The sequence below is a fragment of the Vombatus ursinus genome, unplaced genomic scaffold (assembly GCF_900497805.2).
Source record: "Vombatus ursinus unplaced genomic scaffold, bare-nosed wombat genome assembly UNPS02015255.1, whole genome shotgun sequence".
NCBI lineage: Eukaryota > Metazoa > Chordata > Mammalia > Diprotodontia > Vombatidae > Vombatus > Vombatus ursinus.
In genome coordinates this window covers 32,169,248-32,193,061 of record NW_020955033.1, presented here as the reverse complement: position 1 = coordinate 32,193,061, position 23,814 = coordinate 32,169,248, and the positions used below count along the sequence as shown (strand labels likewise).

Here is a 23,814-nt window from a genome sequence, read left to right as displayed (position 1 = left end):
GCATTGTTTCTTTGGGGAAATTTATTCCATATTAGAGTGAATCAACTTACATTTTTACTTTTAAACACAAACCTGTCCCCAAATTGGGACTGCCAATAATTGAATATAGATTAGAATATCCCAATTACTTTTTTAGTTTAATGATAGCCTCTTCTCTCTGCTTACCCTGATATTCTCACTTGGCTTTCTTAATCACAGACTCTGAGTTAGTTCCTTTATATTAAACATCTAAGAAATCTAAGTTATTAAAGTCATATCTTTTGAATTTTTATTTCACTGTTTGATATTTGCGTTGTGTCTTCTTATGAGGACATGTTTGTTTTGAATGTGGTCGTAGTAATGATTTTGGTATGATGTTTGTTGCTGTGAAAGGGAAAAACATTGTCAAAGATATGTGCTAATAACATCCTATCTCTTCCTCTCCCTGCCCAAAAATGATGTTAGTATGTCTTGTCTCTCATGGATTGGGATTGTGCTGATTGCAAGCTGGGAAATGCATGTTGAAGCGTAAATTGCTTTTTTGCTTAGCTGCATTGTATTTAAGATAGCAAGTCCAGAGAAATATCATGGGTTAAAGAAACTTTTTGAAGCCTTTTAAAGGAACTTTTAAGATTTAGGCATGTACTCTGTGAAGAAAAGTGAATGCTTAGTGAAGTGATTTGCCCTTACAAGGATTTTAAGAATCCCTTTCCAACATTTTGCTTTAGTATCCAAAGGTCTTTAAATCCAACACCAATTGCAGTTCATTCTTGTTTGTTTGTTTGTTTAACTATTGTGTATTTAGAGACAAATTTGTTAAGTTTTGACAAATTTTATGACATTCATGTCCTAAAATGATTAGCACTAGTTTCTTGCAATTTAATTGGGTCTTTTTTAATTAAAACATTTTTCACAATATAAAAGGACATTTCTTAAATCTTAGATGCTCTGCATGCATTGCATTTGCATGGCTTCCATTTAGCATCTGTTTGTCATGCTTCCCGAATGTAATACAAATGCCCGTTACCTTTCATTGCCGCCAGGTTACCTTGCAACGGAGATTTCAATGCTTCTCATCTTCATTTGATTAGTTACCCCTTGTTTTTTTCATCTCTGGCTAGATAGTGGTGTTTAATTATAATGATGACTTTAATATATGGTGATCATGTTTCCATGTATCCCAGGGACATTTTTTTTTTAATATAAAGACCATTATTCATATAGCACTTGTTAATGAAAGACATTTCCAAAAATACGACCAAAATTTTTTTTTTCAATCTAACACCAATTCCTGGCCATGGATATTGAAGCAAATGTATCTACTAAAAAGAACAGGCATTGAATGGGCTGAACTGCAGGAGTTGCTGCTTGGTTACTGATTGTCTGTAAATGGACTTAAAGGGGGGGTCACCTCAGGCTTTTCCTCCTGTATTTCCAGTTACTTTTAAACTCTGACATCTTTAGAGCTCTTTCTTTTAAATTATTACTTTCAGCATGGGGATTGGCTAATGTTTGTTTTTTGTGTTAAGCACTTTAAGAATTTGCAAACGTGGGTATACAAAATGTAGAAAAGCTGTGTGTGCCCTTAGGCTTAAGTATTCACTGAGCAAACTTCATTAGCCAGTTTTCCAAGCTTTCTGATGTGCGGGGAAAATTTTCAATAATAATTGTGATATTTTTAACTTGCCTTTTAATATCATGCAGAATTAACTATTTCAGATTTTTTTATATTTGCCTTTAGCATCAGTGAATGAAAACCATGAAATGTACATGAAGGATTCTATGTCTGCTGCAGAGGTTGGTACTGGCCAGTACGCCACGACAAAGGGCATCTCTCAGACCAACTTGATAACAACTGTGACGCCGGAGAAAAAGGCAGAAGAAGAGCGTGATGAGGAAGAAGACAAGAGGAAAAAGGCTGAGGAAGTCACTCCTGTCTCAGCAGTACGGCATGAGGCAAAGGTAGCTTTTCCTAGGCTTCTTCTACAGTTTGCTCACTGTTCTGGGGACTACCAAGCCATTATTAGAGGAAGTAAGCAAAGAATGGGTTAAGTCTTGGGATGACTCATATTTCAACTTTGGTCATATAAATGTCAGCTTCATTCATTCACTTATTTTTATAACTCTTGTTTGCTTCTGAAACAATTCCTTTAAAAAAAAAAACAACTGAGGTTCTGTGTAAGACTTTCAGTAGCTAACCCAGTAATGTCTCTAAAAGTTGATTTTATAATAACCATATAATAATTTGGGGATAATAATTTGCAACTTTAATTCATAATTTAGACTCAGTGGTTGTTTTCCTATATTTGTTTCTGGCCCCATTTTCCTATTCCACTGCTTAGTATATTTTTTTTCTATTAACGAAGGTGCAAAACTGATGTTCCTATGTTTGGGTGTGCTGAGTAGCTATAGTTTGTACATTTATATGCCATCTCTTTCCATGGATCTTATAAATGCCAAATAGTATGATCCTAGTGACAGGCACTCACTTGAGGACCAAACTAAGTATATAGAGAAATTCATCACCAGACGTTGACTGGAAGGTGATGAACAGTTTGGCCACGGCAACCAAAGAAGCATGCAGTCGTCACAGCAGTTAGTGACTGTATTAATTAGGGAAAGCAAAACAAAGAAAAGCTACGGAGAAAGCCAGGTTTGAACCTAGAAACAAACCTCCTACTCATTATTATTATTGTTACTGTTATTACGCTGCTGATTAGTTCTTGCTACTTGTTTACTCTGTAAGTCTTGTCTTTCTGATTATCTGTATTTCAGGCACTGTAAGACAACCTTCCAACAAATTAACTCAAACATTATAAATCTTACTGAAAATTTGGTAAATAATAAGTAAGAGAAAGAGGCAGGGAAGTGGTGCTTCTGAAATGAGTAGAGCTATGAAGCCAACAATGGTAGTTGACATACATTGAAATTATAATCATTGCATTTATGATCAAATAGCATCTGATTATGCCCATTAGTGGAAATATTTTGAAGCTAACTTTAGAATAGCCCCTCAGGATTACATAGAATTGTGGTCTTCGGGATAGGTACTCTTCAAATACAGATGATTAATATAGTGGATATAACATAAGATTCTGTAGACAAATAGCATTTCTGATAATTTTTTACAATAACATCTTTTAGTAGAGTGTCCTTAAATAAAAGCCTAGAATGTTCAAGTGTATTAAATTATATTAAACGTTGATCTCCCCTGTTATTTTTCTGCAGGTTGGTAATAGTTGATTTTCCTAGATGGCATGTTTTCTTGAATTGAGAGAATAAATTAACTAGAATTCAAATGTAGCTATAGCAGAAAATAAGGACATGAATTTTCAGATTATATGTAGTCTTCCTTAAACACATTCATTATAACTTTAAGATAGTTTATTTAATGTTTTATTTCTTCATTTGAGTTGATTTGTAAATAAACCAATAATTTAGTATTTTTTTTTTAAATTTGAGGTAATCTAGCTGAATGACAGTGGATAGTTTTATGCTAATTGTTTTGCTAGCATCATGCCGTTTATGGCAGCTGTACAATTTGAATACAATTAGAAGCATTCTTTTTAGTTGACTTTAAAATAGTCACTTACTTAGAAAGGTTTTAAAAGGAAATACTAATTGTATTAACTAAAGCATGTAGCAATAGGTTTTATCCATTCTTGATACAAACCGTTCCACAAAATCTAGTGTTTTTTAAATGTTTTACTTGAATGAGAACTAATCAGAACTGTGACTGAATGCATCCAAGGGAAATAACAATATTTGTCATAAACATGGCAGATCCATGCTTTTACTCTCTGAGATGTTGACACTGACCCAGTGATTAAAGCACATTTACCCTCTCTTACAGTGCTTCATTTCCAGACGTTCCTTAGCAAGTACTTTGCTCAACACTGAGGCCAAAAAGCATGGCCTGACCAAATTTTACTTGTCCCTTCTATCCCTTGACCTATTGTCTTAGTTATCACTTTTGAAATAATGCTTCAGAGTTGTGTTTTTAGAAATATTTTCACCCCAAATATGAAATGTGTATAAACCATGATTGGTAAATAATTTCTAAAATGCAGGTAGTCTTAAGCCCAATAATGAAGAAGTTGTGCTTTTCTCTGTGGGCCAATGATCACTTGTATGCACTTGGTACTCTAGTACAAGCCAGAAAGGATGATTTTCGTTCAGAACCCTGTTAGTATTAGAAAGTCAGCTTCATACAGACTCATATTTACAAATTTTTTCCATGTATAATGTGATTGTGTTTTCATATAGAGAAATACAGTTTCATGTCTGTTAATATAGCACAGGCCTTAACTATACACGTAAGGCATGATAATATTAATGCATGTTCTGCTTCTTCTCATTTCACCCCTAAAACTGAGTTTTCTCATCTTTAAAATGGCGAAAATGCCTGCACTGCTTTCTTCATTTAATGAAGATGCTTTGTAAAATACTGTACAGTGTATGCTGGGAATACTTCCTTGATGCTAGACCATTAGTCGGTTGTCAGAGGTATTAGTTTAGTCATTATTCTAACTGCCCACAATAGAAAAAAATAAAAGAAGTTCAGATTACCTCACAGTTGCTAGAAAATGCTTCCCTGCCTGACTGACCCAGTTTCCAGGCATCTTGCTTTCCCAGCTCTCCACATTTCCCTGAATTTGACAGGGGTGACCCTGGGGGGAGAACACTGTAAATAGGCCTCACCAATCCAGGATATGCACCTGTTCCTAAGTAGGGCCTCAAAGTCATTACCATACATAGGGTTAGGCTTAAAAATAAATACTAATTCATTCATTACAGTGGCACATAACATGAAATGTGCATCAAAAATGTGTTCCTTTTTATAAAAGTGAGTGGCCTTTCGGGTAACCAGAGGGAAAGGAAGCTGCCTTGGATATAGTCTACTCTGGAAGCCTTTTGGGATAAAGACTCAAATGCCTGAAATAGCCTGCCCCTGCCCTGACCTAGATTTCATTGAAAGGCCACTAAAGTCAGTACATGGTTTTCTCATCCATTATTAGACACCTCCTGTTTTAGGTGCTCAGGAGGGGATTTGAACACAAGTGATAACTATATGCTAAAATAGGTTTATGATAATTATTAGTATACATGAAGTCACTTTCACATTGGAAGCTCTTTGTAAAATTATTATTAATTTGTTTTCAAAGTGAAATTTCCTTTGGTCTATTTCAGTTGTGACAGGTTTTTCGTGGGATTTTTTTTCCTTTATTAATTAGGAACCAGATTCACTAAAGTATTGGCATAAAATGGGACCATACCTCCCAACTGGAGTCTTCAAATTAAGAATGCTAATAATGATAGTACATCAGATTATTCATTGTTTGAAAAAGAAAGCTTTATAGCTAATTTCTTCACGCTCTAAATCTTCCTTTGAGACAGAGAGAAGTAGGTAATGTTTTACAGATGGTAAAACTGAGGCGCAGAGAGGTTATATTTTGCTCAAATTCCCACCATGGTGGAACTAATGCTAGAGCCCGGGTTTCATTATTCTAAGAAGAGAAAGGAATAAAATGTTTGTAGCGCTTACTATGTGCCACACACTGAGCTAAAGTGCTTATTTTACAAATATTCCCTCTTTTGATAGTCACAACAACCCTGTGAGGTATGGAGCTATTATTATCTCTATGTTACATTTGAGGAAACTGAGGCAAACAAAGGTTATGTGATTTGCCCAGGGTCATACAGCTAGTATGTTTCTAAGGCCAGATTTGAACTCTGGTTTTCCTGGCTCCTAGCCCAGCACTCTATCCCCTGAGTCACCAGCTACTTCTGAGCAAAACATTGTTTGTTCCACTAAATATAATGAGATTTAGATAAATGATATGGTGGGGGTGTTTTTGTGTTGAACAACAATGTGAACAGCCAGTGTCATAATGAAATGTGATGTGGCTGTCTGACACATGGCGGTGAAGTTGAGTCTTACCTTTCTTTGGACACTCTGGACCAATCTAAAGATAAGAGATCATCCATAGAAATGCCTGTTCTTACTATGTTAATAAAGACTAGAGAAATATATGGTGGTTCTTACTCTCTTTTTATATCCTAATCTTTCCTAGTTAATTTCTTAAAAACCACTTGGTGTTTTTATTTTAAATTATATTCATAGGGACCAAAAAATTAAAAGAAATCTTGTTTTTTTGTGAGTGGTTTAAAAAAGTCTGATTTGGGATGTTATTAGCTAACAACTGGGTAGAAATTCATTTATATGTGTTTCAGATTACTCTTTGATATAGTGGCCCAAGTCATAGTAGCCTTTTGAAAAGGAATGAGGCCAGAAATTTAAATTTTAGCAGCTCACTTGATTTCAAACTCAGTGGAAATAAAAGGATGGTGAAAATTTTGTACCAGGTCAGGATTTATTTTGAGTTTTTCCACCAGATGAAATATCAGTAACATTTCTTTTAGCCAGAGATCAGGGGAAGGTTCTTGAAAGTCTTGAAAATAAAGGTATCTCAAGTAGTCAAGTGCATTTATTTCTGTTGTCAAACCCCAAAAGCTTTGTAATTATTTTATTGTGTCACAGTGAAAATACTTTTAAAATCTGTTTTAGCAGAAATTATACAGCCATTTGAATTCCATAAAATCTAGAATTGAACATGCACAGACCCCCATGTTGTAGCTTTTAAAAATGTATTTGTATATGTATATACTTATATATAACTTCATAGGCAGGCTAACAAATAACTTGTTTGTATGTTTTTTAAAAATTTATAGCCATTAACCATTCATGACAGTTTTGGCATGCAGCTTGAATATTTTTTTTAATTCTGTGAACAACCCTAGTGCTAAAATTCTGGTTTTATAATTTTATACTTACTCCTAGAAGAAAATGAACTAATTACTATTTTCTTTTTGTCCTTTTTGCACCTTTTTTTGCTGCTTTCTCCTTCTCTCTATTTTTCTCTCTTTCTCTCATCAGTCACCTTGGCTTGGCAACAGTTCATTTTCCGCCTCACCATCCTCATACAATGGCCCCACTGCATCTCCAGCAACACTCCGTAGGAGATGTAAGGAGAATGTACAAAAAGCGTTAGGTTGTGAGCCAGCCAAAGACACTGGGCAGACTCGTGGTGAGCCTGACTTGGATTCTAATGGGAAAGGGAAAGCTTGCGCAGGGGATCAAGATCTGGCCTTTAGCTGCAAACAACAAACTTGCAAAGGCGCAACACTGTTTTCCTTCTCCTTGCAACTCCCGGAGTCATTTCCTTCTCTTCTAGACGATGATGGGTACCTCTCTTTCCCCAACCTTTCTGAAACCAACTTCCTCCCTGCGAACTTGCAGCATTACCTTCCGATTCGTTCCCCATCGCTTGTGCCCTGTTTCCTCTTCATCTTTTTCTTTCTACTGTCCGCTTCTTTCTCAGTGCCGTATGCCCTCACTCTTTCCTTCCCTCTGGCTATGTGCCTCTGCTACCTGGAGCCCAAGGCAGCCTCCTTGAGCGCCTCACTAGACAATGACCCGAGTGACAGTTCAGAGGAAGAGGTGTGTACCTCGGCATAGAACACACTTCCTTTTTGTGTTCAGTGCTTCAGTCCGAAATAATGTGAGACGGCTGCTTCGATAGTGGTCCTACTTTCAGAGCCTCATTTATTGTCTGTGCCAATATGTTAAGAGGTTTTGTGTGTTTGAGAGTATAACATGGTCCCCCGGGGTTAGGCACAACACCTTGTGTTTTGTCATAGTCTGGGTCCAACTTGGGAGATCTCTCACCTCTCCAATGCATTGTGCACCTGGCGACATAAATACTGAATCAAACCTGAAATCCCTTTTAAAGTCCTTATTTAGTTATAAACAATAGGAAAAACTACCAAAGAAGATACATTACATATAAAATAAGTATGAGATAAAAAAAATAAGAATGAAGACATTTATGTTGATGCCATGAAAAATATTCCGATTTGCTGTTAGAGAGAGTAATGACTGAGGTAGTTAAGATTTTGATCGTACTAGAGCAGCGTCAGGCCAGTAAGTAAAGAGAAGAACTGTATGTTGTCAGTTGCAGACATGCTTCATCAGGAGACATGTGATGGACCACTTGAAGCTAAAATCTTCAAATCATTTGCCTGTGGATTCGCAAGACCAGCCCCATGTATTTTGTGTCAGGGACATAGAACAGGCAAGCTTTTCAACTGAGGATGAAGTCGGGTTCCATATATCCAAAAACACACTAAAAATGTCAGGGGATTCTAGTAGTCCACCACAGAACAGTCAACCGGTGGAGTCCTGGTAGGTGAGTTCTGAAACTTCCGGAAATGAACTTCTCTAGAACAACCATTCCAAGATTTTGATTCTGAATACTTCCTTGTAATATGAGTATGCTAGTAAGTGAAGTAGAAGATAAATTCACTGTACTGCCAACAGATTACCCTTTGCCTGGCATTCTTTATACTTCCATAGAAACGTGATCACCTCAGTAAATTTCATTCTGAGAAAGAGAGAACAGAATCTGCTAAGCATAGTCATCAGGGTGTCATTTTTTTTTCTGCCTCAATTTCTTCCGAGGCACCAGCTTTCACATAAACATGAAGCATTTTATTGTGACAGATAGTGCAAATATTCCTGAAAAGTATAAAACACAATACATATATACATGTATTATCTTAAATAATAAGGTATATTCTCTTGGATATGTACGTGTGTGTATATATGTGTATGTATATATATGTATATATCATAGAGATGTGTGTGTACCATATATCTTTAAGATAAAATACAAAATCAAGGTAACACAGGAAGAGGAAAGAATGTCTTATCAGTTTTATTTAAAATACATTGATTTAGGTTTCACCTGGGAGCATACAGGAATTAAAGGTGTAATGCATGGACCAATATTAAGATATGGTCTGAACCTTTCTTTGCAGACAGACAGTATAAAGTGTTCATGATTTGGCAGAGATTTGGGGGGTGGGGGTAGAGGGAGAAAGAGTTTAACTTGCTAAATATGAAAGGCTACACTATATCCGAGCCACATAATAGAAGCTAATTCTAGGATGTCTGTAGATCAAAAATTAACAAACTGTATAAGTTAGGCCATTAGCTATAAAGAGCCTTTGTTACTTAAACACAGTAAGCCCTTTAAGGGTTACCTTAAATCTGTGGCCATGCTACCATTAGTTTCAACAGTAACAGTAACGTTTAATAAGAGTCTAGGAATAGATCAAATATGTGCTTATGTTGATCTGCTAATTTAAAACTTAAATTTATGTCAGTTCTGGAAATGATCTTTTCCCACTTAACACTTGAATTGATGACTCAGAGTATTAACATTAGCATTGGTATATAAGTTTTGCAGCTTTGTGCAAAATATTGTACTTTTATGTAGGAAACTACAGAGATCTTGTGCCTAATCCAGGGTATACATCTTGTTGTAAACAATGCATGAAAATTAATGTTAAACTTGGGCATGTCTGCATTACATTGGCAAAACAAATCACAGCAGGTAATTGTTGCAAATAAGAGGAAATGGGACTGAAGCTTGCTAGCACATAGCTATCTTTGTATTTGAAATACTCAAAACCTACAAATTAAAACAAGCAACTGAAGAGTTTACTTAGCCCTTTACTCTTGGTAAAACCCTACCTGCATGAGGAACCCTCCACACATTCCCCAAATTTGTATTTGGTCATTTATTTGAAATTGCCACTTAGTTCCTGAATGTAGTTCTGGTTATTAGCTGGGTCATCTATTTGAAATTTATTCTACTCCTCTGGCAAAAATAACCAGCATTATGCAATCCACCTACATTATCCATAATGTTTTCTAGATTCCACAAAACTGTAATCAATCATTCCTCACCAGAGGCAGCTACATTAGGTGACTTCTTAGGGTCCTTTTCAGCTCCTTAATTTTCTTATTCTTTGTAATTAGCTAATGTCCATTATGATGATGCCTTAAAATTGTAACATCATTGCTCACATTTTAAAGTGATAATGGTATTCAACAACACATTGTAAAAGTAGAAATTTTCTCTATATTGAAACTCAGGTTTCTTTTCATCCTGATCCATACCTTTCCATGTGTCCAGAGTGCATTTAAAAATAATTATTAACTGATGAGTTTCTCTTTGGTAGTTTCAGAAAACTCAGGAAAAAAAGGGGGGAAGGGACAAATTTTGGAGAATTGAGTTAATCAGGAAGACATCAGGCTTAGATAAGCGGGGCCATGTCCAGTCCTGATCTATATCTTGCCACTGGACCTAAATGGCTCTGGAGGAGAAAATGAGGCTGGTGACTTTGCACAACCCTCCCTCACTTAAATCCAATTCACTTGCAAGTCATGGCATCACCTCCCTGATGTCATGGTCTTCTTCAAGAATAAAGGACAAACAACAGCAGGCTTAGATCACATCTCAGTACACAAGGAGGAGGAATTTGCCTCACTACTGTATGGAACTTGGCCCCTTGAGATTCTTCAGTACAATTTGTATTGCTGTAATACACTAAGTACACAAAATGCTAATAAATCAATTGTTTGGTTTAATAAATTATACTTTAAAATGTACAGACCTTGTGTTTTATCATGAAAGATCATGCAGCACTCTATCTTACCCTAGTTGACAGATAAAACCTACAAATGGAATAAAATTTCATTAATTTGGGTTCCATTGATTTGGAATTTGTGAGAGTTTGGACAGCTTAGAGTTTTGATCTCTGCGCTATCTATGAAAAATTAATTTGCTAAACAAATTCATAATGTGAACACATTTTTAAGGTAAATACTCATTACCTTCTTAAGAGAAGAAACTTTTTCTTGAAATTTAGTAGTAAACACTTGAAGTAGTTTATATACTAATTTTGAATCATTTTTATCTATTCATGAAACCTTAAACTCCTTTCAAAATGTGCCATTTTTACTACCTAAAAAGACTGTAGAATTCAGTGTAATACAGTAATGCCTACAGCTTGTCATCTTCATGAGGAAGTAATCTATCTAAATTGTGCTGTTTAAAATATTGGCACTAGAATTGATGTTAAGCCAGTCTAGAACTTGCCAATAAGCCTAAGAGTGCATCTCCGTCAATCTAGGTCCAGTCTAGACTACAGAATGCTGTGCTTTGTTTTTATTGTATCTACTAGATGTTATTTTTCTGCTATATTTGTGCAGTATTTATCAGAATGCCATGTTTAAGAATATAGTTCAATATACTTTATATTTTGGAAAAAAGTAGAAGCATATATACATATTTAATCGGGAAAACATTCAATAGCAACTTTCTTTGTCAGGTGAATGACATTTTTGCACGAATGCTATGTATGCTATTGAGTTACTTTGATCTGCCTGTAGGAACTAATTGGTAATGCAGACAGCCTAATGGTTCATAAACAATGTAAATAATCAAATCTGTATAAATGAGGGGCTGAAAGTCAGGTGACTGTTATAGTAGCTTTTTTTTTTATATTTTATAATAAATTTCACCTCTCAACTCCAAGTAAGCTTAACATGAAAAGCAACTTTTAATACATTAAACAGAAATATTTAATAGATTTATCAAGGGTTTAGTTGAAGAAAAAATGGGAGGGAAAAGGGCAACAAACCTACTTTCCCCAAGAAAAAAACCCATTAGACTCTTTTTTTCCAGACAGTTCAGATTGGCTAAAATAATCACTACAATAAAGCATCATGCTATGTCTATCTTGTGTCTTCCTCTGAGTCTGTTCTGTTGACCAAACCCAAACCTAGTTATGGTTTTTCTTTTACTCTTGCTTAAAGCTGCATACTATTGGGAAGGTATAGTGTGTTGCAGGTCCCGGTCATAGAGATGGACCTATGTGAGCTGTGACCTGCCCTGTTTGACAGAACGTGTTTATTTTCTATTCCTGCCTACCTTCCGGACCTTGATTACTTGTGTAATCAATAGACTGACAGTGAACAGACGGACACTGCAGCTGATGGTGAAACCACTGCCACTGAGGTTGGTATAGTAACTGCAAGCACACATGGTGTACGGCTGTCAGCCAAAGCAGTGTAACACATAATATAACTCTGCCTCTAATGAATGCTTTGGACATCATGCTTATTTTACATGACTTTGCCGGTAAATGAAATGAATTTTCACCTGAATCAGGGAACTTCAGTAAGATTTGAAAATTATTATTAGCCAAATATAAAAATCATAAAAATTTTGTATATGATAGCTAATAAAAAGAGCAGTCATGGTAGTGTCCTTAGTGACCATTTTCCCCCTTCACCCAATTTTTGCCATTAAAGAACTCTCTCTCTCTCTCTCTCTCACTCTCTCTCTCTCTCTCTCTCTCTCTCTGCATATATATATATATATATATATATATATATATATATATATATATGATGCTTCCTTTCTTTCCTTTTTCAAATCATGAAATCTAATTTTTAAAAAATGAGCCCATACCAAAGTCATTTGCTTACAAGGGGGGAAAAAGTATATTCGAGCAGTATATGGAAATTGACAATTTATGCTAAGAATTTTACTGCCTGTAAATCCAGGTCAGTAGTTCTTTCTTTTTGTCACTCAGCATATGTTTTGGAATAAAGCTCTTAAAAAAAATAAACCTGAACAGCCCATATACATTATTCATGTTTTATTTACCTGTTAGAATATGGCAATCAAAGAGAACAAACTTTCTCTTCCAAAATTAATTTTTTTAATGGAAAGTGATGGTATTATACTCTCATAATGGAAGAGTTCCTTTTCTAGTAACTTATTAAAACTTTCCTTCAATGTGACAGATTTGTTTTTTACTCATGCATGCTTTGTCAAGAAGTAATTAGATGTCTATATATGTAAGTAAATTGAATGATCTATTTTTAAAAAATTTCACTGGTACATTTGTATGATCTGTTCATCTTTAGAGGAATCTGGAACTATTCTAAATAATACCTGGAAGTCACTGTTGATAATGTGGTGAACCAGCTCAAGATGTGATTTTAGTTGTCTGCCTTAGAAATAACACAGATTATAGAAGGGCAATTCTGGAGAGTAGAGAAAGAGATTTACTGGTCATGACCATGAAAAAATCATTTAACCACTCAGAGCCTCTTTTCCTTATCTGTAAAAAGAGTATTAGTATACCACCTACCACAGAGTATGGTTGTGAGGAAAGAAACCTGTAAACCTTAAAGCATCATATAAATGTGAGTAGTTGTTGAGAAACAAAGAAACATTCAGATGTAAAACTTGAATATTTCAAAATTATTGAGTTAAGATTAAAATTAGAAATAATAAAATAAAATCTGGCATACAGATTAGGGAAGCTTCTATATGATTTTTAGAATTTTTAAAAAATTATCAAATGTAATAGGAATACTATAATAGTATTTCTTGGTTAATGTATCCCAAATTTTATGTACACTTACATCTACATACACATGTATGTATATGCATGTGTGTGTATACAGCCTGTATTCATGGTGCTTTTAGCTTTAATTTAATCTGCATTGTAGTCACCTTAAGGTTAGGCTGCTTCATTTCTGTCTTTATATCTCCAGGGTCTGGCACATGGAGGTGCTTAATAAATGCTTGTTGATTGATTTATCATCATAAATATTGATATATAAATAACTCTCTAAGGTTTACAAAGTACTTTACATATATCATCTTATTTTATCTTCCCTAAATCGCTAAGTGATAGGTAATATGGATATTATTATCCCCATTTTACAGACAACATTTGCATAAACTTTTGAATCATGTGGGTTGGGTGGTGTGGGGATTATAGTCTGTTATTGATAAGGAAACTCAGATGCAGGGAAGTTAAATGATGTATCTGAGGACATACAAATGAATGCTGTCCTTTTTCTGACCCCCTTTCAACTTGTGATCTGCCACCAATTCAATATTCTCTCATTGTATATAAATGTATGTAATCATACTTGTAACTTTCATTGCCTATCTTACTTTTGTGTAATTTATACTAGGGTTTCATCATATAAATCAATGTGCTGAGTTCTTTCGAATTTTAAACCTATTCTCCACAGTACTGACTTTCTAGGGTGATGTGATTCTTCCTAAACTTCTTGGGGTGATGTGATCCTTGAATGTAAACCTGGTTGAACTCTGCTGTCATTTCATTAGTGATACTTGAAATGATAGTGAGCCAGAACCTACAGAAGCCATTGGGTGTGCTTCCAAGATTCATCCTGAACTCTTGTGGGATACAACTTTTCAGGTCCTTGCTCTTAGCCTTAACTGTACACGTAGCTGTTTATCACACTTGGAAATCAAGATACTGATGTTTCAAAAGCATGCTTAGAAGAGATGGAAGCCATCGTTCTGTCTTTCCTATTCCCTCTCTTAATGCATGTGTGTGTGTGAGTCTCGTATGATGTGAAGTCTACAGTAGGGCTACGGAGCAGGAATGTGCAGCTCATCTGTTTCAGTCTTGGAATGATTTGTCTTGGTAAGACTTTATTTTCCACTTTTTCTTGATGCTGACAGTCGGATCAGGAGGAAGATGCAGACCTCAAGGCACAGGTAGAAATGAAAAAGCGAATGTGTACTCTAAGATGCGGTGCTCAAATCTCTCAGCATGCCATGCAGTTAGTTAGTCTGTTATTGATGCAGTATGTAGGATGATGGCATTTGTTCCCTTTGACTACCATGTCCCTTACCTTTCCCTTTCTTCTCCACTTTTTTCAGAATAGTCTGATTAAGCGAATAAAGGGTGAAAATGTGTATATCAAACATAGTAATCTAATGTTAGAGGTTGGTATTGGTATATACCAGTGCATGTATGTGTGTGGTGATTCTCAGTGATCGACCTGTGGACTTTCACTTTGGTGCATGAAATGTGTTTTTCCACCTGCTAATAAATTGGGTATACCTCTCCAGCTTCCTGTGACCTTCTTTATCCTGTATTAGAGATAGATGCCTTCTTTTTTTTTTTACATGTGTGTGCATATGTTTGAATTCTCTTTGATTATTTGCAATCTAGTTTTTCACAATCTACCTTTTAGATATTTTGATTTTTATTTCATCTGAAGTAGATTTCTTCTGTCATTGCCTTTTAAAAATACCACATTTTCACCAGTGTGTGTGGCAGTGTCATGAAACCTGATGCCTAAGCGCGCTACTTGAAAATTATTCTATACTAACCGGATTGTCATTTGAATGTGTATTTTTATTAAAACAGGCAGGCAAAAAGAGAGAATCAGGTGTAATGCTTTGGGTTTTGGTTTCTCTTTTTTTACTTTTTGCGTATAGGAGTTAGATAAAAATCAGGAAGAACTGATGAAACATCAGACCAACATTAGTGAGCTGAAAAGAACCTTTTTAGAGACCTCCACAGAAACTGCTGTGACTAATGAATGGGAAAAGAGACTTTCCACATCTCCAGTGCGGCTCGCCATGAGACAGGAGGATGCCCCAATGATTGAACCCCTTGTGCCTGAAGAGGTCAGTGATTCCTCTTCATGTTGGAAGTGTCATCCTTTCATGCCTCCTTTGCTCCCACTTATTTGTTCTTCTGCAATGTGGAAAGAGATTTACAGGCTGATTCAGCTGATTTCACCTGCTGACTGTTGCATGAATTGAAAACAGCCTCACAAAAGGCTTTTTAACATGTGATGCTTCCAGAGGATTAGCTAGCTCATTAATTCATATTTTGCTTTGGGACCAGATAGTATGTGGAGGGCAGAATTACAAAATGAAAGATAGTGTGTATTAAAAATTAGGCATAATAAAAGCTGGATGGACTATAAACTACCAAAGATAAGGATGGACTTGAAGAAACCCTTTAATTAAATTAAAAGGAGAAATTAACTAAAAGGAGAAATCCAGAAAAATTACAGTGTGATGTGATATCCTAGTTTTCTTTCAGCATTTTTTTTTTTTTTGGCTTCTTTTCGCTAAGGAAGTCTCTCAAACTCTTGAGTCTTTTTCTTGAGTTGTTTCAGGGACAGGCGATGTGAGGCAAAATAAGAGAAAACCAGTAGAAGGATCAGGTGACTTTCTATGAGATCATTAGGTCGTAGTCTTAGAGCCGAAAGAGACCTCAGAAGCCATCTAATCCAGCCACCTCATTTTCTAGATAAGGAAACTGAGGTCCATAGGAGTTGCTGTTTGCTGAAAGTCATCTAAGTATTAAGCATCAGAGGCAGGATTTGAACCAGGGTCCTTTCACTTGAGAAACAATATTCTTTCTATTGGGCTTCTCTGCCTTCCTTAGAGCCTTGATCTGGGATGCTGAAAAAGCTAAGTGATCTGCAGTTAATTGTTCTCCAGGCAGTGTTCTATTGCAGACATATATTTCAGATTTGTGCTGGGAAATCAGTGCAAAATCAACAAAAAAATTAATCTTTCATCTCACAGGCCCCTCAGAGCACATAGGAAGGATTTTGGAATCCTTGCACAAATAATAACTTGCTTCTGCGTAGAAGCTGAACATGCAATAAGTTGTTCCTTTCTCTATTTAGTCTCTTCTTACTCTTCCTGTATCTCTAAAAGAAAAGTTTTTACATTGATTTAATTTGTTTCTGATAATGACTGCTTTACTGTGAAGCAGGGCTCAGCTACAAGAAACAGAAAAGATCAGGAAAACTCTTAAGTTGTTTAAAATCATCTTCTAAAGAGTTTTTAACATGTAGTATATTGATCCTTCCTATCAAGTTGAGTAAAGAATATTTGTAGTTCAGTAGCTTCTCAGTTGGGGCAGCTAGGTGGTATAATGGTTAGAGCTCTGGGCCTGGAGTCAGGAAAACTCCTCTTTTGGAGTTCAAATCTGGCCTCAGAGACTTACTAGCTGTGTGACCCAGGGCGAGTCACTTAATCCTCTTTGCCTCAGTTTCCTTATCTGGAAAATGAGCTAGAGAAGAAAATGGCAAATCACTCCAATATCTTACCCAAGAACACTCTAAATGGGGGACATGACTGAAAAACTACAATCCCAGATTCTCAATTTCTGTATGTGTCGTCTTGGTTTAATAAGAGTGGCTCCAGTACCCAATATCCCTCCATGTAAAAGTTTTTATTCTTTCTGAAAAGTTAGAAACTTTGTCACTACTGCTCTTAATCTAAAAGGTCAATTATATATTCATGTTACAGAGAGTAAGCACACTGTAAACCTAGAGATGCTATAGAAATATGAGTTACCATTGTAGGCATATCAAAGCACCTGCCTTACTATATATAATCATTCTATTTTTTAAAAAAACCACTTAAGCCTCAAATAAGATTTTAAAAAATTAACCTTCTTTTAAATTAATGTACTTTTGAATACAACTGGAATTGCATTATCAAGGTCATCACACATGTCAAACATAATCAAAGCTTTCAGGCTCCTAAGGTCTTACCACTGCCCCACAGTTACTGTTCTTTTAATATATTTTTTGTTCAACATAATGTGAGAGCTGGAGATTTCTTGGAAGAGCCAGTATTAAATTACCAAGAGCAGTAAGAGGTTCTATGCTTGCTGATCTTTAAGCTCAAGGAGTATATCCTTGTGTTTCAGAGAGCTTAGGCTAGAATTAGGGGATTGAGTGGAAAGACTTTTGAAGTTCCTTCTATTCCTTTTCTAATTAATTATTCTTTTTAAAAAAGCATGTGAAGGGCTATAATAGGCAGAAATTTTCTGAGCCTACAAAGAAGAGGATGAGAGAAAAATGGGTTTAAATTTTGATAGGTGCTTGAATATTCTAAAGAAGAGTTTCTAGACTGTAGTAATCCCACAGTACAAGAACAGGTTCTCAGGGGTGATTGTGGAATCTCCTGTCTGGATCTTGGAGAATTTCAAAGTTTGATCTCCTCTAATGATAAGAAATCAGAATGAACTCTTTAGGATTCTCCAATTATACAATTCTGTCAGGATGACATAATGACAGTCAACTCTAGACCTAATGTTAGGATTTGACCCAACTGATAGTATCATAAACAAATTAAAAGTTCATGTGTTAAAAATTCTTACCCATTCTCAACATAAAACTGCCTTTTATATATCTTGCTCTTTGTATTTTAAAGAGCATGAGATAATTCTGTACTTTGAAATATCAGAAAATAAAACACATTGGTCTACCAGTTAATATCTAAACAGTTTGTTTTTATGACAAAGCACGTTCAAATTGGGAATCAGGAGCATTAAACCTCATATCATACGGATTAATTTTGCTTACTTGTAAATTATAAAAGAAAATCCCCTATTTAACTTTTAGATGATGGGATTTCTTTCCCCTTCCACGCCATTCTAAAAAACACCAGCCAACAGAATGCCAACAAAATGCTAACAGATCTTGGGCTCAAGGACTGATTATGTCTCTTTGTCTGTTCCCTTTGTTACAATCTCTGATAAGATGGCATTTCATAAGAACTGAAGAAAGGCTGCAAATTTTTAGTGTGACTTTTCTTTTTTGCTTTATCTATTTGAACTGAATCTTAATGAACCCCAATTGTTTTACTAAACACTACTGATTTATGAACAATTGAAAAGAGAAAAGGAAATTGAAATAAATATCTGTTTAAATAAATGAGCTAATAGGAATCAGTCCATTTTGCTAACATTTAACATTTGCATTTACTTGCTAATTTCATTCATTTAAATTTTATAAAACTTAGTTTTATTTTGCCAGCAGTATATCATGTAGTCAAGTTGTAAATATCTTTACTGATAGCAGAAAGGCAGCATGGATAATAAAAGATAATCAGTAACATAGAAATATATTTGTTTTAGAATAAAGTTAAATATACATACACAAAGAGGGCCGGCCTTGTGAATAGGTAGAGTGATACCTATCACCTGTATATGGCATGATTTGAATACATTCTCAGCACAGGGACCTCTACCCAAAAATAGCTCTCCTGCCACTTTTCACAATGTGTAAAATTTCATTAAAGATGTATTCCTTTTAGACTTCTTAAAATGGCAAGTCCCCTTAGAGAGTAATATACCCTAACCTATTATTAGATTAAACTTTCATGGGGAGTACTTTCAAATTTGAAGTCTAGCCAAGAAAGCAAACCTCTTTGTAACAAAATTCAGAATAGTCACCAGGTTAGGAAGAAGGACAGAATAGGGCAAAGAAGAGTGTTGAAAGAGGAGGTTGTGAAATAAAAACAGAAGGATTTGGGATAGAAGTACTTTCCATTTTTCCTAGGGCTGGCTCTGTATATATATCAATCAATCCTCTGGTATTTATTAAATGCCTTCTCTGTGCCAGGAACTGTGCTAGGCACTTGGGGATACAAACATCAAAAAAAAATTAAACAAAAAAAATTACTCTCAAGGAATTTATGTGGTCATTTATGCCATTATATTTAGTTGGAGAGGCCTTGCCTCTCAGCCTTCTTTGGCTTGCCCATAACAGCAGATTTAGCTAGAATCTTCTCATGACAGGGTAGACTTAACATAGTTCTTTTGTTCCATTCTTGGATAATACAAAGTTGATTGTGTTGTTCTGTCATGTGTCTCTGAATTTCTGTCTCGTTTATAAATGAGGACCTGGTCTTTTACAGACAGCCCTTAATCAGAGGGAGCAGGTGTGTCAGTTCACAAGAGCAACTTGCTCCTTAGAAGTATTCTTAAATTCCAGTTCTTCTATTAATCATCTATGAATAGATTACTGAATAATGACTTCCAAATTACTGAGCCGGTTCTTAAACCACTGAAAATAAGCCTGAAGGTATGAAGGGGTTTGATGTAATTGAATAGGAATACACATATGAGTAACTGACAAGATTGAAATGTGTGCCTGACAAAATCAAATGTCCTCCTCAGTGAAGCCTTTCCTGATCCCCCTTCCACTCCCAATCACACATGCTACCCATTTGTAATGATTTTTTAATCTCTTGTATCTCCCGTAGAGCTTTCTTTGCACATCTCTGGCATACTTTTTGCTCTATAATTGTGTGTGCATGTATCATAAATTGCAGCAAGATCTGTGACTTTTCATAAGGGTAGGCATTACACCTTATCTAAATTTTTTAACTCTCCTACTACCTGGCAGAATGCTCTGCACACAGGTGTTTAATAAATGTTTGTTGAATTAAATTGACTATACTCAGAAGCCAAAATAAATGTTTGAGCTCATCTGCTTTATTTAAAAAAAAACAAAACCAAAAAACAAGAAAAACTGTCTGCATCTCTTCTACTCCCATTATCTTGGGTAGTTAATTTGATTATATTCAGAGTTCACATTTTAAAATCTAGACCATTTCCCCCCAACATACTACCTTTACATATATGTGTATGTATATATGTATACATATACACACATATAAAAACATATACATTTAGAATCATGAGTGGTCTATGCTGACATTACCTGATGGTAAATACCGGGATTTCCTGAGGACCATGCTTACCTTCATTTTTAGCCTTCATAGTCACTTCAGTGAGTGGAAAATGATGCTTTTAACACTCCCTTTCATTGTCTACCAGCATAATTCTGAAAAAAAAAAAGTATTTAATTTTGACCTCTCCTCACTGTTTTATAATTTGTGTTAAATAAAGAGACATTGATTGAAGAGATAATGAAACCCATATTAAATGTGGTTGCTTTTCATCCTTTTTAACATAAAATAATTCCGAAATAGAAAGACCAGAAATCTTAGAAAATGTAATTATAAACTAGTTCATAAGATATTTTATCCCTTTTCTAAGATTACTATGTTTAAGCAATTACTGTTTGCTAGTCTTTGAATTAGCATAAAACACAATTTTCACTATATCATTAAAAGACCAAATAAGCTTTTAAATCTTTGTGGGAAAGTAAAGATAGGAAGATATACATACATACATACATATATACATATATATATATATATATATATATAATATGAGGAAATTAATGCTTATTAATTTTTTAGAAAATATTCCTCTGCTTTTGGGCATTTTTCTGTGCTAATTTAGTGACTTTTCTGGTAACTACTTTTTGTAAAATTAATATTCAAATGCTATTTAAAGTGGCAGATAGCTGGTTGCACATTCATAAAAGTAGAAATGGGTGAGGAGAAAAGGCTTGAAGGTAAAAAGTCTATGTATTGACTGTTGATCAAAGGAACAGGAACAAAACTATTTACTTGGATATTATCATAAAATTTCTTTTTATTTTCTCCTTCGTTCTTCTTCAGATCAATTAGCACAATAAATAATCTGCTTCTGCTGGAAAAATGCATGAATACTAGATAAGCATTTATATTGCAAAATATAAGAATTCTCTTCCTAACTTTCCTTTTTTGGAAATTGTCTACTTCCCCCTCTCCAACCCAACCCCCTTTATTCAAACAGACCAAAGAAGAAAGAGAAATATCTGAAAAAATTATATTTTTGCAGCAGGGAAGTTCTTCATTCCTTGAGTCTCAGGTAAAAAACAAACATACAGGAATTTTCAAGATGGAATTGCTTTGGCACACATAAGTTTCATTAGAACTAGTCTTTAGTTTTCATTTTCCTTGCAGCAGTTACCATATTTTAAATTGAAGGTGGGTGTGCTATTTTCTGATTGGATCCTGGGGGAGGGGAGTTAGGGTAGCCTCTAACTATTGCTTTCAGCAGATGCTAGTCTTTTCTTTCTTGATGCCTTCTGTCCTCAGGTGAGTATATGTGTTTTTGATATACCAAGCATGTATTTTTGCAATCACTATCACTTTGAAACCTTTACCTTTTCCTATGACTGATGTATATTTCCTTTATGGGATTCCATTAATTCAGATGATCTTGATTGATAATGACAGTTCTGAATTTTTATTGGTTTTTCCATTAGCCAAAGGAATTAAAGAAGCTGCAGGAAAGAGATTCAGCTGGCACTATGGTTTCTTCTCATCAGATCATTTTGCAGAAAACTGCCCCATCAACCCTAGAGGTTATTTTTCAATTCTTTAAACTGTTACCAACATATAGATAAAGATGATTCATATGCATATACATACATACATACATACATACATACACACACATTTATATTTTGATCGAATGCCTGGGCTCAGGCTTTGGCCTATGGTAAATGTGAAATTAGATGCCTTATTAATAACATACTATTAATAGCATATAAAGTTATTTAGCTGTCTCCTCACATCCTGTCAGTCCTCTGCTTTCACAGAGAGATTTATTGTAGAGAAGTTTGGCTTCTTCATAAAGTTGAGGAGAATAGATGAAAAATGAGCAGTACACCATTTATTAACCAAAAATGGGGGAAAATTGAAAGTCATACTGTCACTATTTATAAGAGATTTCAACCATGTTCAAAACAGAAAATATTTAATTATAGAACATCTCTGAGATCAAACTTGATTCCACAGAGGCAGAGAGATGTAACTAAGGATATGACATCTTTTTCTCCAAACTTTGTGGGATTTTGGCAATTATTTCAAAGAGGCAAAAAAGAAAGCATTGAAACATTTTCTAGCCTATTTTTGAACTGAAAAGACATCCTTTGATTTTCTCATGCTACTCTAAAAAGCACATATAAAAAGCATGTCTGCCTTTAGTCATACTTAGCATTAGATGTTTAAAGACTGGTGCATCAAAGAGTGGCATGTCATTTATAGTTAATAATTTTCGCCTGAAAGGAGTTCTCAACCAAAGCTATCAGATAGCAACGTTGCCACCAGCCGTTTTGTGGCACTCCGGAAGTGAGCATAGTTACGTTTCTTCAAAAAAGCCCCTCTAGTTTTCTTAAAGGATTCTTATTTGAAAAACCAGAGAAATAGACATTCTAATTTAGCTTTTATATTTCAAATATAGGGCACAGAGGATTGGGTTATTGTAGACAAAATACCCACTGAGGTAGTTGATGGTGACTCAAAAAGAATTGTCACTTACAAAGTAGTGACTGTGAGCAGCAAAACTGGTGATATCCCTGCTGAAGTGTTAAAATCCAGCGCTATTGAAATGCAGAGTTTTGATGACTTAACGCGGGAAATGCAGTGGAGAGAAGAGAGCAAACAGAAAACATACACTTTGGGAAAATCTTATGATACCGTCTCTGGAAAAATTGTGACCATGACAGGAAAAGCTAAAGAGGGTGAAAAGGCAGGGGAGCCCTCCACGCTTGACACCCTCCAGAAATTTGAGAGAGGGATGACAGAATCTGTGAAAATCATCCCCGGAATGACAGAATATGAGGTTCTAGAAGTCATCTCAGATGACAAGGCCAGGAGAGGATCTGAGGTACAGATTGTGAAAAGGAAATTGTCAGAATCTCTGGCCCCCATAAAGGAAGCGGAATCCCGGCTGCCAAGTCCGGATGAAGAAAGTCTGAAGAAAACCCAGAAACTGGAAAAGGATTTGGAATTCCATACCAGCCTAGGAAGTATACAGCCTACTGGAGTAGAACAAACACCAGACAGTGAAGCTTTAAAAGCAGGGTTCTTTGCTCGAAAAGAGAAAAGCCCATCTGAATGGAGATATTCCCGGGAGCCAGGATTCACCATTGCCACTGCTCATTATGTCACTGAGTCATCTGCATCCCGAGTGGTGGTAACCAGTGACTCTTATATGTCCTGTAATTTAAAGAATAAAGCATGGCTTTTTTTGGAGCCATACCCTTCTACCCTGAACCTTTCAGTTTCTCTTGCTACTTGGCTTTATGTTGACAACAGCCAACCCAGCTTGTTTATTTTCTCATCATTAAATAAGGACGGTAGTCCAATGTAGACATTCAGCCTTGCACTTTTATTTCAAATTCCCTGTAACTGAAGTGTAATATCGCTGCTGTGGCTTGCAAAGAAAATGGAGAGAGAAAGGTCTGCTTAAACCAGCATCATCCCAATCCTAATAACTCTGCTTTTTAAAAGAAAAAAAAAAGCTTAGAGTCACTACAGATTTGTGCTGTTTTTTCCCATTCCTTTCTGTTCCTGACCTCAGTCTCTCAGATTTCTTCCTTTCCTTCCTTTCCCTCTTGCCTATGGCTTT

At 35.5% G+C, this 23,814-nt stretch overlaps 1 protein-coding gene across 10 annotated transcripts in view; it reads left to right on the top strand.

Moving 5' to 3' along the window:
* Positions 1–23,814, top strand: part of LOC114031785 (band 4.1-like protein 3) — a 291,289-nt gene that overhangs the window by 260,002 nt on the left and 7,473 nt on the right. For 6 of the 10 annotated variants that reach the window (XM_027846899.1, XM_027846900.1, XM_027846904.1 and 3 more), the window contains exons 12-14: positions 1,721–1,941; positions 11,856–11,909; positions 15,177–15,368. In XM_027846899.1, coding sequence (XP_027702700.1) covers positions 1,721–1,941; positions 11,856–11,909; positions 15,177–15,368 — 467 coding nt within the window. Of the gene's footprint in view, positions 1–1,720; positions 1,942–11,855; positions 11,910–15,176; positions 15,369–21,189; positions 21,265–21,670; positions 21,764–22,644; positions 23,380–23,814 lie in introns of all 10 variants that reach the window. The other 4 variants (XM_027846907.1, XM_027846903.1, XM_027846906.1 and 1 more) reach the window with 4 other exon arrangements.